The 13,547-nt window shown below is 36.6% G+C and overlaps 1 protein-coding gene across 1 annotated transcript in view; it reads right to left on the bottom strand.

The window, feature by feature from the left end:
• The window catches only part of VWA8 (von Willebrand factor A domain containing 8), a 181,289-nt gene that overhangs the window by 22,639 nt on the left and 145,103 nt on the right, over window positions 1–13,547 (bottom strand). The window contains exons 38-39 of the mRNA XM_039568168.1: window positions 2,587–2,695; window positions 1,683–1,839 (exon numbers count right to left, since the gene is read on the bottom strand). Coding sequence (XP_039424102.1) covers window positions 1,683–1,839; window positions 2,587–2,695 — 266 coding nt within the window. The remainder of the gene's footprint in view (window positions 1–1,682; window positions 1,840–2,586; window positions 2,696–13,547) is intronic.

The following is a 13,547-nucleotide window of genomic DNA, read 5'->3' as shown; positions in this document are numbered from 1 at the left end:
AGTAAAGTATGTGTAGGCTAATTTTATTTCTAATGGCAAGTTTTTATAACACTATCATAAGTTAATTGCCTGGATCATAAAGTATGCCTGAGAACTGCTGTTTAGACTAGCCCTTTAAGGATAATATTAAAATCAAACATCAAATCTGTTGCCTCTATCATGATAATGTCTTTTGCAATTTAAAGTTTTGCCAACCACTATTCATTAGAGGTAGGAAAAAGTAACTTTCAGTGCTGCACATTTAATTTCATGAATCCTGCCAACAGAGTTCAGTATCTTCGGATCTATAAAAGAACCATTTTGTTTCAAACAAAAAAACCCCATGTGCTGTTCTACTTTGTGGCAGTCTACATCAATTCACATTGGAAGGTAGTTCAGAAAAATACCATGAAAAATACTGCATCTATTCTAGAGTAGTGAAATAGGGCAATTTAAAATGTTTACCACTAGAAATACTATCTAGCCAGGAGAGCATCAATAACTTTTATATGAAATTTCTCCCTTCTAGATAATCCTGTATAAACAAAGCAGTGAAATCTGAAGTTTCCTTTTTTTTTTTTTTGGTCAGCCTTAGGACTTCAACCTCCCTATTCTTATCTGTTAGATCCCACAACTATCCAAGTCGTACAGAATAACGATCCAAGTCAAATGTGGTTTCATAATAGGCTACATTTCCAGCTGGTACATGCCAGCCTACTTGGGTTTTGCAGCACAGGAACTGTTACCTCATGTACAGATACCCAGATTTTACAGGGCATAGCTGCACTGTTCTCCCAGCATGTAGCAGTAGCCAGGAATTTCCCATAGCACTGATTTAGTAAATCACCACACAGGCAGTAGAAATTCATCAAAGCATGCCAGGTGTGTATATGGACATATGCACAGAGAGATGTACAGTATCCAAGACCATATTTAGCAATTGTTTCTATTACGAAGCAGATCAGAAGCAATTTTGAAGAGGGGGGATGCTTATTTTCATACTAAATACAGAGGTTGACTTGAGAGTTCAGCTGGTGGAAGAAATCTGATCTCTGTGCACATTCTGGGGAAGAGTTGATCAGTAATCACACATTACACTCATGCTGGGAAGACCTGTTGCTCCTGTTAATTACCTGCTGAGGCTTAATAGTTCAAATTACAGAATCATAGAATATTCTGAGGTGGAAGGGACCCACAAGTATCATCAAGTCGAACTCTTAAGTGCATGGCCCATACAGGGATCAAACACACAACCCTGGCATTATTAGCACTATGCCCTAACCATCTGTCTACAGATCTTTCAAACAGAAGCCATTTGCTTGCAGTGGTCCATTTTGAAATACACTTGTTAAGTGATGAATTCCTAACAACATACAATCTGGATTCATCATAATTCAAATAAATTTTCATATAATTTATTCCTTTTTAAAAAGAGAAATATTCACATCAATCTCCTTCTCCATCTAGCTATGTTTTACTCTACCAAATCAAACAGTCATTTTAACATTGTGGCTTAATTCAATAAAACATTCTATACATCTCGTCCAGAACAGCTAAACATATGCTGGTAATCTCTGTTAAGTGATAATGAACAGGGTAGGGTAATGTAGCTGATAAATGCAGCTAAGAAATAAAATTCTTTTCAGCCATCTTTTTCAAATTCTTCTGGGAAGTGGAAAAGAAAAGAAAGACTTTCCCATTACCTCTGTTTAAAGGCCTTTTCGCCCATCTCTCGAGCAGCTCTCTTAACTTCCTCAGGAACAGCGTCCTTTTCAGCTTGAGATACTTGGTAAACCCTGTGGCCAGCGTCCAGTCGATACGGCCCACCTTTGCCTCCTAACCCAGCAGTGTCTCTCCCACCTAAGATGGTTGAGATAAAAACCATTAAGAATATACATTTGATAAAAAATAAGAACACATTTTCTTTAAAGCTTCCATTGTCATTTACAGATATTCAAAAACTGTTGCTAACAATCCCTATTTGAAATATTTTTTGACAAAGGTTTTCAAAACCAAACAGGTATCATAGTAAAGAAGAACTCCCATGGAATACTTGAGTTTATAGTTCCTTGAGACCAGATTCATAATGGTTTCTGCCCTGTACAACGGGGACCATAGAACATTTAAATCTTGTACATCTCCTGAAAGCTCCTGGTCCCAGACTCTGTCTTCTCCCTAAAATTTGTTGGTTTACACTGCTTCCAAATCACTTTAGCTGGTGATCACTATCATGACCTATTAGAATTAGGAGGCACTTTGCCTGTTCTGTGTACCTCTTGCCTACACTACCTAAGTTTCTGCAGCTACAGGAACATCTAAGAGAATGGCAAATGACCCAGCCTAGTTTCTGTGGCTGCAAGCTTCTTGCTCTCTGTATGGCCAGTAAAATGAAACAACAAAATATAATTGAAGAAGAGATCTGCTACATACAGTTTGACATTGCAAATACTTCTTTTCTTTTCTTTTACTGTCAAGAAAGCAACCCTGTATTGGGTAAAATAGCTCTAGGCAGAGGATAGCTTTGTATAAAACCATTTTTTGACTGGCACAGCATCTCCCTTGGATATCTGTCAATGATGCATTAAAATATATAAAACTATGAAAAACCTGTTCCACCAGCCCACATATTTCCACCAACATGTGGCATGTTGTCTGGATCCACTTTTCCATGTTTGGGGGAACTGACATCCAAACCACTCTCCCTCTCAATGGTTATCTGTAAAAGAGAGAAAGAGAGATATAAATCTCCCTTATACTAAACACTCTAATAGCCTAATAATAACATAGCAGGTGTGCTGAGTAGCTGTAGGACCAGCATTAGTGCAATAAATGCAACATGCCACCTCAGAATAGAGCAGAGTAAAACAGGGCTCCCGAGTTGCACATTAGACCCACACCCAAACTAAGACTACTGCCACATCCAAACCACTCTGCATTCTGTTCATATCCACACTAGAATTTGCTTCCTGATAACTGCCCAACATAATTCAAAATCCCCCTGTAGACAGAGTGACACTTCTCAGAGTACTGCATATCCACAGCACTGCACATCCATTTACACATTTCATGTGCACCCAACTGCAGTCCCCCATTCCTTAGTGGTGGGTAGATTGATGTTCCTTTCATGAACAGGGACTAAAGAGATGAGACTCATCAGCAAAAATGACCAGTTCAAATGACAGGCTCATGCAATCCTCAATGTCCCTGCCTTGACCACAGAAGTTCCACCGTGCTGGGTTTTCTAGACCTGTTTGCTGACGACACTTTCCCCACGGATTCATAGCACAGCTGAACACCCAACAGCTGCCAGATGGTCAGGGCTGACTCACTTTAGGCTGGGGCTAGATTTAAGTGGGTGACTGAAGGCAAAAATACTCCTTCCCGTTATGAACTCTGAGTCATGTGGTAAATAAATGATTCATGTGTAAACGGCCCCTTACTAATCTTCTATAATTTAGTGCCACTTTATTTTTTTTAAATGAAACCCAGTGACTGAGATGGAAAATTAATGTCTCTAACCACTTGAAATTAACTTTCTTCTTATCTACGATAATGCATCTAATTATCCAATGAATTTATGTGTCCCAATAACTATGATTTATTGCCTTCTCAGAAGTTCACTGGCATTATAAGGGTTTTCACTGTAGAGCAGCTTAATCCTTGAATTCACTGTCTTGCAGACTCAACTTCATGCTGACATGAATTCCACACATGTTTTTGAACTGAAAACATGTGCTCTAACAACGCTGTTCTGGCAGCTATTCAAAACATCATTTTCTTTCCCTTTACAGAATTTATATCAATTCAAAGAGATACAATACATCCTCTGTGAACCATGTCATTAGTGTAAAATCAAGATCTAATCAGATAAATTACATTCATTTAACATTTGTATAGGGAGAAACATGTAACCACAACAGCACGTCACCCTTAGGGTTAGATACTTTTCTGGTTTAAGAATTTTTCTCCAAAATAAATAATTCTTTTTTGCATAACTTGTAGATTTAAAAACTATCAGAAATACTGGATAACAAAAATTGCTGAATTTAATTTAAAACAAAATTATACACCCAAAATCATAGTGTCAGCCTCATGAATCAAAAGAAAATATTATTCTGTAATGAGAAACATGAAATTATGCAAAAGTTTTACATGTTCATGCTTCTGTATTCTTTAGAGAAAAACATTCTTTCTGCAAAAGGAAGCTCTATGAAACAAATGTAACTATAACCAGGGATGCAAATGTCATATTCTATTTTTGTCAAGTTTTTCCATTGAAAAATTCCATGAAACATTTTGAAATACAAGCATTGTTTAAATCTTAAGTGAAAAGGTCTGTAGACAAAGGAGCTTTGTTGCTCATATATCCTTCTCAAGTATAAGTTGTTCATAAATAGTGTTTCTAGTACACATGCACTAGACAAGTTTCTAACATAAATTTATTTTACAATAGTATTATCTGATTAAAGTAGGTATTTGTAACTTTGAAATGGCATGTGATTAACAGAAAACCTTCTATCTGATAATGATGTTCTTGCTTTCTATTCTTAAAAGGACACCAAACATCCAACATTTAATTTCTGTTAAAACTTTGAAGAAAATTGAGAAAAAAGAAAAGAAACAAGGAGTACAATCTTTCATAGCTTAAGAATTCACTATTTTTTGTTTATGTATAGTTAATAGCTGAATGGATAAAATAATTGAAAATTCAATGATACTAGAATGGAACACCACCAGCAGATGTGTAAATGTCATGCCAGTGAATTGCAGCAGTTTCATTTCCTTTTCTTTTAAGTACCATCTATGCAGAAAAAAGGTATTAGAATTTTGCTCACTCTGAATACTTTAACAACCAAGTTTTATTAGCACTGGTTTGCTGGGGTAATTATTTTTCAAATTTACCATATATGTAGAAACTGCATTATATTAGCACACTGTAGAACCCTCTAACGAAAATCTTCTGGATGTACTTTCCCGGTTTTTCTTCGAGCTCTTAGGAAATTCCCTTAGTGACTTGTCAGGCTTTTCTCCTTCCCATTCCCATATCTACGGAAGGTAATTTTACAGGTTTCAAGGTAATTTTACAACCAACAACTTGTCTCTACTCTGAAACTCTTCTATAAACTAGAGGTTAGACTACCAAGGATCTATATTAGAATTGAAGATATACTTTATAAATAAATAAACAGTAAATCAATGAGCCTTGACATGAAATCAGGGGGAGGATGAGGAAAAACTGAAGTGAAAAACCTTTGGACAGCGATACATTCTTCAGTGTGACAAATATAAAGAGATGGAAGAACCATAGGTAAGTCACCCCTCTGAGGACTGGAGGAATTCTTGACATTAGAAACTATTGGAAAGGTAGATTTAAGGGGAAGGATCCAAAACTGCATGGATTAGGAACCCGAGAAACTGAAGAACACTCAGCAGGAAATATCTAGTTTGTCTGGAGTGAGAAGGAAGACAAGAAAAACAAGTACTAAAAGTGGAGAAAGGACTCAAGCACCCCTAAAATCCACAGTAGCTTTGCCAAGCTTGTCTGATTGTAATTTCTAAAATAAGTTTTCTATTACTGTTATGATGGGTATTTTTCAAATATATAAATAATTTCCTTGCTCAAAAGCTGACCTGTCCCATCCTGAATATTTTCTGTTTAAATCTAATTGCAAGACTTCTATGAACTTTGTTTCTTTCAACAAGAGTTTTGACTAATCACCCTTTCTTGAGAGAAATCTGTGCTCTTCCTAGCTATACATGCACTGAAAGGCACTATTCATTACTGCATCATTGTGCAGATTCCATGCTGCCTGGTGTGCATATTATGGCTTTGTGAAACAACACATGAATTCAGCCTAGCAGCCTTGAGCTCCAGCTATGAGGCGCGGGTCAGAGTAGAATAGCTGGAAAAACTGAATTTTCCCTTATGAAAGTTCCTTTTGATTTCCAAAATAACCACTGTTTCCAAAACATTCAGGGCACACTTTTCAATTGTATATTATCTAAATTTGGTTATACATATTGGTGATTCACAATCAGAGTGTGAAAGCACTTTTCCCCTCCCTGTTTGGGCAAGTTTTTCCTCAAAGTCTTCATCACACAAGAAGCACAACTGTCATACTCTCCTGGAATACACAACTCTTATTTTACTCTCTGTAGAGTTAAAACATTACTGGCAAGTAGTCATCAATGATCTTAGTCTCTGGTTTCAAATATTTTTGTTCTCTCATTTTCTTTGACTACACTATATTCTCAGGCACTTACAGCAATAGGTAATGGGCATATTCAGAAGGACTTTGTGATGCAGGCTCTGTAGGTCTTCCAAAGTCAATGAAGCAAACAAAAATTTTGTGTGAGAAGAATATGAATACTTCAGGTCAGAAAGACGACAAAGGAATGTGCTTTTCTTAAGGGGCAATGGCATGAAAGGAGTACTTAAGAAAAAGGGAAATTAAGAAACAATAACAAATACCACAACTTGTTAATGCTTTGACTTAATTTTCTGGTCCTGCCTCTTACACATCTATTATCTCCTGACAGTAAGGGTAGCCAGGCAGGAATAGAACTAAACATGCATTTTACATTCAGTGAGAGATACATGGTGTCTGAACAACTTGCTCTAGATCAGTTCCTTCTGAAAAACATGAACGTACGCCAAAATGATTTTACATGGCTACACTTCTTAAATTTTTTTTTTTTTCTGACAACACTGGGATTCTAAGAGCAAACTGCATAGGGAAAACTGATACAAACACATTCAGTTTGGAAGCTAAGTGATCTTATCATCCTTCATGAAGAAGATAAAGAGGCTCAAAAAAGTCAGTTACACGATTTACTGCACTCAACAACACAGTGAAACCAGGTGTTTCACATCTGTGCCATATTTATGCCAAACAGCCATTAAATACATACCAATCTGTAATAGAGGCCATTGTGAAGATGAGTCAGAAGCTGGTAGTTTTGTCCAGACTTCAGCTGGTCAGACAAACTATGGTATATTGTGTACTAAACAAATGTTAACTATTTTGGAAGTGGATCTAGAACCACAATAATGCCAGTTAAGTGAATACTGATGTGAAATCATCTAACTTAATAACATTAACCACTGGAGAGTAAGGAAGCACTGGCATACTTTTGACACTTTTACAATCCCTCAGTAAGAGAGAGAAGCTGTATTTGTTGAGGATCACACAGCTGACCCAGATACACTGTGCATTGCCCACACAAGACACTGTCACAGCCATGGGACGAAAAGAGCTCGCATGAACCCATTAGAAAATACCCCACAATAAAAGCTAGGGAACTATGGAGACAGATGTTGTACTCTATTATTAAAATTATTTATGTCCCACACATATCTATATTTCATTCTAACATATGAATTATTTTCACAGTACAGTACTTACCTTTTGAGTTCAGAATTAGTTTTCTTCTAGTGTATTGCAAAAAGATCTGTCTCTCTGAATAAAACTGACCAAAAGCATTATCAAATTTTGCTTCAGCTGATTTTGTACAAGTGACCTTAATGACATTTTAGCATCCAGTAATCTTAATCCTACATTGCAAAACTGAGAAGAAAAAAAAAATCTTTAAAAAGAAGATTCACCACTCAAAGGCAGTCCCAAGCAGTACAACTGTGCAGTTCTGTATCTTAGCAAGTACTACTCAAAGTACATCTGGATTGAATATATATTAATAGCTCTATTATTAACATGTTTATAATTGTATCCAATGTAATGAGTAAAAGACACTTAGCAAAGTCAACTGAAATGAACATTTCAGTAGATCTATTATTCAGTCATTCATGTTTCAGAGTACTGACAACATTCCCCCAAGCATTTTAAGACATACATCAGCTCCTCATTCTTCAAGTCTGTTACAACTAACTAAAGACTAAAATTCCTCAAACTGTATTTATTGTGGAGACAGGGAAAGAGAGGGAATTTCATCTCCTCCTGTCTTGTCCCACTTGAAATTTTATTTATTCCTGGGAGCTTCATGCAAGAGATTGAGCCAATAGCTCTCACTGTCCAAACCTCCATCACAGTTGTGTAAGAAGCTGACTCTCTAAAACAAGGGGCAGAACATGTACTCAGACTTAACTGCTGGCAGAAAGAGAACTCGTGCTTACAGGTTAGGAAACATCTTCTCGATCTTGTAAGCAGAAGTCAGACAAGCTTGAAAATATTTCTAGCTTTGAATAGAAATGTAATCAATGAGTGACAGTTTCCAGTAAAATGTGAAGGACTTTTTCCTTAATGCTGACTGGGATGCAACTGACATGTAGATAATTTTTTTTGGTTGCAGATATTCCTGCCATCCTGCCCTGTAACTGACACTGCAACATTGCAAATTGGCTAGAGAGTGGATGGTCTTTTAACACAGCAGCTTACTTTTGTATCCCGACAGGGTTAACTTCATTAAAATTCCTGAAGGGCGAAGGAGGTGTCAGTACCTCCCATTCAGGACTGCTTGTCAGAAAAGCTCCTTTGTGGGGCTCACAGCAACAAAAGCAAGTTTCTGCCTCAGGACTGGCAAAGAAACTCTGGTTTCCAACGGGGGTGAGCCGCCTCATGTACAGGGAACAGACCTTTCACCTCTTAGTTTTAATTATCTCTGGCCCTGATAGGACAAGCCCATATTGCATCCTCTTACATAAAACACAATGCTTATTTTAATACTCCAGGTACATAAAGAGGGAAAAAACCCCACTCTAATTCCAGGTTTACATCCCGCAGATGTAAAGGGGTGAAAATTTTACTTTAAAAATAGTCTGTATTTCCATTCTTCAAACCTCCCCAAATCAGTATTTCTTATCCTTTTGGGAACGTTTAAGCAGAGCTAGGCATTCCTTACAAGCTTTTACATCTTCATAATAGAAATAAATGGAATTCCTCCTAGTTGTATGTGGTGACAAGGAACCAACCTCTCTACTAAGCCCTTTTAAGCATTCAGTGGACGATTCCACATAGAACACATTTCCTAAAGCTGCAACCAGCATGATTTCATGTGTCACAACTTAATAAATGCATACAAATTATACAAGCAAACAGGGACACAGCTGCAGTATTTGCAGCTGTAAAGAATATTTATGTAGGAAAATATTTAAAAAGAAAATTTTAAGGTGCCCAAATACTGTTTTCATAAGCACTCATTCTACTATTAGTAATAATACTGCATTATTGGTTGTTTCTTACTGTTGATCAGAAGAAAACAGGGAAAAGAATGTGTGCACTAAGATTTGAGGTAGAATACAATTTGTACAATGCAGGTGCTTGGTTCAATGTAAATTAAGAAGGTGTGCATTAGCTTAATTAGTTGCATGATTAGACAGTCCCAGAAAGTAGGCAGATATAGGCTGCCAAGATCCCATTCTTCATTTACTCTTTTTATCATAAAGGAAAGAACTCTTCCAAGATCCAAATTAGAAGATATCCACTCTTGTTATAACATATCTGAGATGCTGAAGGAAAGAGTTAATCTGATATTTTTCCTTTTCATTAGTATAAAACATATTAAACAGGGCTGTTTACAGTCAGTGAAAAATATGGGTTACTTTCCATAGCAGGCACTAAATTATTGCTGAAAAATATTAGTTATATGAATATAAACTCACTAGAAACATTATAAAGTTAAAATATCTTAACTTGCTTTCTTCATTACTGCTGCAGACAAAGATTGAGCAGGTATCAGAAGAATATTGCAGGAAAAGAAGGGAAAACCTTGTAGATTTTTGCCTTATGGGTGATTTAGGAGATGGTAATTTCTTCATCAAAATAAGTGCAAAACCTGCTTTCACTCTCACACATTATTCTGAAAAAAGATTGACTTTGACTGTAACAAAACATGACTGTATTCCATGTGAAAAATGCATTAAGTAATCCATCCCACAGCGGCACAAAAGATTAGGAAATGTATTCCAAGGAATGCAGAATGGATTTCTGCAGATGTGCAAAAGACTGATTTTTCCCTGAAACAATATAATTGTTTTCTTTTATTCCTGAACTTCTCCAACCTTAAACCTCTTAGTATTATCCTAGGATGCATTTAATAGGTCACAGGAACATACCTTCCTCCAACACATTCTTTATCAGCAGCACAAATATATGCATTACATTCCCAAAGAGCATACAGAAGTTCCACATCAGGCAGATCAAAAGCTAATCTGCCTGTTCCATGGTGGTTTTACACTCTACCATAACACTGATTCTACTAAAGAGAAAAAGAAAACTTTTTATAATCTACATATAAAAACTAATAAGAGAAAGGCATAAACATGCAAAAAACCCTCTAATGGCTTCTATTATGCTCACTTGTACTGTATCATGTACAGCTTTTTTCTATGTACTAAAAATTAATAGTATAATTTCTGTTCACAACAACAGCACAAAATTGAGTCCGCAGGTAATTTTTCCACAGAAAAGATATTCAGTCTTAGGCAAGACAATACAAATGTGTGAAATGCATTCTGTTTCTTTAATTGTATCCCAAAATGAAAAAAAAAATTATCGCACTGCAGTATAAAACTTTTAATATATTTTCTTTATTCTTTTGACTTCATTTTGATTTTCGATCTTGCCCGTAAAACTTTGCAAGACTTCATGATGAACTAATGAAGCTTCATACATCACCTGACTCCTGTGAACATTTAATTCTAAAAGTAGCATTTAAAATTCATGCAGGCATTAAGCTTCTGTCTTGAATACAAAAATCGTTGAAACCATCATAACCTTGATGGCACTTTAGAAAAGTGAATCTGGATGGGGAAGAGGCAGAGATTTGGAGTGAAACTTATAAAAAGGTGATCTGGCTTGCAAATGAAGTTTATATACACCAGCTAGAAAAACCAAACCACTGTACAAAATGCTGCTGTGGGCTCTTTTTTGAACGAAATGCTTTCACTCTAAGAACCAACTCAGAAACTCTGCACAGTAGATGCATTAGAATATTTTGCCCACAAATATACACTGTGTGGCTTAAAAGCTGGAAAACTAAATAAAGTAATAAGAGAATACAATACATTTCTTTCATGTAATGGATATCTTCTGCTATGTAAACACCTGTGTAAAGTCCATTTTCCTCATTCATTATTTAAAATTCCCTAGTCAATTCTATTCAACTATAAGATGTGAGGTCATCATCTTTTTAGTATTCTGATCTACTATGAAATATTATCAGAGCAGATAGATAATGTCTAGCTTTGTTATTTATCATGACTACTACACACCTCCTAACATCAATGAACTCAGAAAACACTGAATTTGATTTCTTCTGGAGAACTGTGAATAATCAACAGCTAGAAATATGGGATAAGAGAACACAGTATGTCAGCTTGGAATGGCCCAGACTGGAGACCACAGGGTAAAAAGAAAATTGAAAAAAATTACATGTGGAAGGAGAAAACCTGATTTTCTGTATACCTAGGACCTTGCCAACTCTGTCCTTAAGAAGCAGAGGCAGAAGTTACTTAATATCTACTACATTGTTTTCTTTTCTAAAGGAAGGCCTCTCATATTTGGCATTACTGTAATATATCTGCAAGTATGACAACTGGGGGAAAAAAAATGAGCGTGTGTGTGTGTGTACAAATATATACATGTACCTGTGTGTGAATACATGGATACACACACTCAACTACATATGCACACTCCCCCCAACTTAGCGTGACTGGGCTTCTTTTAACTTCAACATTAAATGTGAGATTTTTGGCATTACTGTAATATATAATAAATTATTTAAATTTTCCCTATGTTTGTCCTTTCACTAATCAGGGAACCACTTTCATAAAGGCAAAGTTATTAGTATGCATTTGTCTTGCTGGGACAGCAGGATTTCACTGGTCTTAGGAGCTCTGACCTTTACATCAGCAATGTGCACTGCTGCAGACTTTTTGAGATCTTCAAGACGGTGTGTTGAAGTAATAATATTTTCTCCCATAAGAATTTTGGGCTTTCACAGGAAGGTCAAGGAAGAAAAGGGAACTTTGTGCTGGATAAGGTTATTTCCCTCCTGCTCTTTGTCTCTCTGCTCTAATTACACTGGAAGATCTCTTTAGGAAAGAGAATGTATTTCAGACATGTTTGTACAGTGCTTCCAACAAGGGCCCCACTCAAGCTGAGGAAATTTATATTAGAAAAGGTATCTGACAGAGAACCAATGATCTTTATCTGAGCTGCCTTATCCCATAAATACTTTTAGAGATATGAATTTATTTAGCTCTGTGAATTCGTGGCTTTCCAGTCTCATGCTTCCCCATACTCAGATGCCTTCATTCAAGGGCTAGTACACAGCTGCTAGTCCTCAGCTGAATAAATTATATGGTCTGGGAAGAGGTCACAGACCTAAACTGTGGATTTGGGGCTCATGGATCTCAGAACTGGAAATGATATCAAACCATACCTTGCAATCCACCTATTGACCACATAACTCTGCAATCTGCAGTATTTCAAGATTTTCAGGAGCCCGTGTGGGTCTGCAGAATGCCATCATATGATTATTCCAAATTTACAGAAACTCTCCACTGCATGTATTTCTCGTAATTTATGAGGTTTGCACTGACAGTATTTAAAAGCTGAGGGAAACCATTGTTATTAGCCCACTGATGCCCTCATGTGGTCAGAAAGACTGCTTGGTGCAAAGGGAAAAACAGAGGACGGGGGTGGTGGGAAGAAGGACTGGCCGCTCTTGCTAAGGGTCATACTTTTGTCTCAATTCAAGAACTGCAGCTTTGCCCAGTTCAGTCTCAACATCAGGAAAAGGCTGGATTTTCGTTATGTTATAAAGTACAATGTCACTTTTTTAAAAGGGCAAAAACCCCCGAACTATCAGTATAGATTAAAGTAGATTCTGAGCAGTAACATAACCAAGCTGGAATCACTGAAACTCCTGAATCAATTATTCTTTAGATAAACATCCAACCTAAACAATTAAATTTCATCAGGTGAACTCGCATTACCCTGAACTTTAAAGCACAGCTTCAGAAAATAAAAAGAAACAAAAGATGCATTCACTAAAATAAAAAATATTAATTCACTTAAGGGGTGAATATTTCAAGTAGAGTTCTACATGATTAGTTGCATGGAATACAAATGGAATAAATGAGACTATTCAAGGAAGGGAATAAGGCAATCCTTACCCAAACTGACTTCCAATTCTTGCTCTTTATGAAATACAGTCCCTGAGGGACTGGCTACCTGCAAAGTTATGATGATCTCTTCAGGTAATTCTAATTCAAGAGAACCAACGTCCAAGTATGACAACTGGGGGAAAAAAATGATCATGTGTGTGTGTGTGCAAATATATACATGTACCTGTGTGTGAATACATAAATACACACACTCAACTACACATGCACACCCCCCACCTAACTTAATGTGACTAGGCTTCTTTTAACTCCAACACTAAATGTGAGATTTTTGGCATTATGAATACTTCAGGAATGTACTCAACTTTGACTCCAGGTCAGGCTAAGTTACAAAAGCAAAGTGAGGAAAAAATGGGAGAAAACATTTCCAGGCTGATCCTTGTTTTCGGAAGGGCCTGGTTTCATACTAAGGTGTCAGGGTCTC

This window comes from Corvus cornix, chromosome 1 (assembly GCF_000738735.6).
Source record: "Corvus cornix cornix isolate S_Up_H32 chromosome 1, ASM73873v5, whole genome shotgun sequence".
In the NCBI taxonomy this organism is placed as follows: domain Eukaryota; kingdom Metazoa; phylum Chordata; class Aves; order Passeriformes; family Corvidae; genus Corvus; species Corvus cornix.
This window is presented reverse-complemented; position numbering and strand designations above follow the sequence as displayed.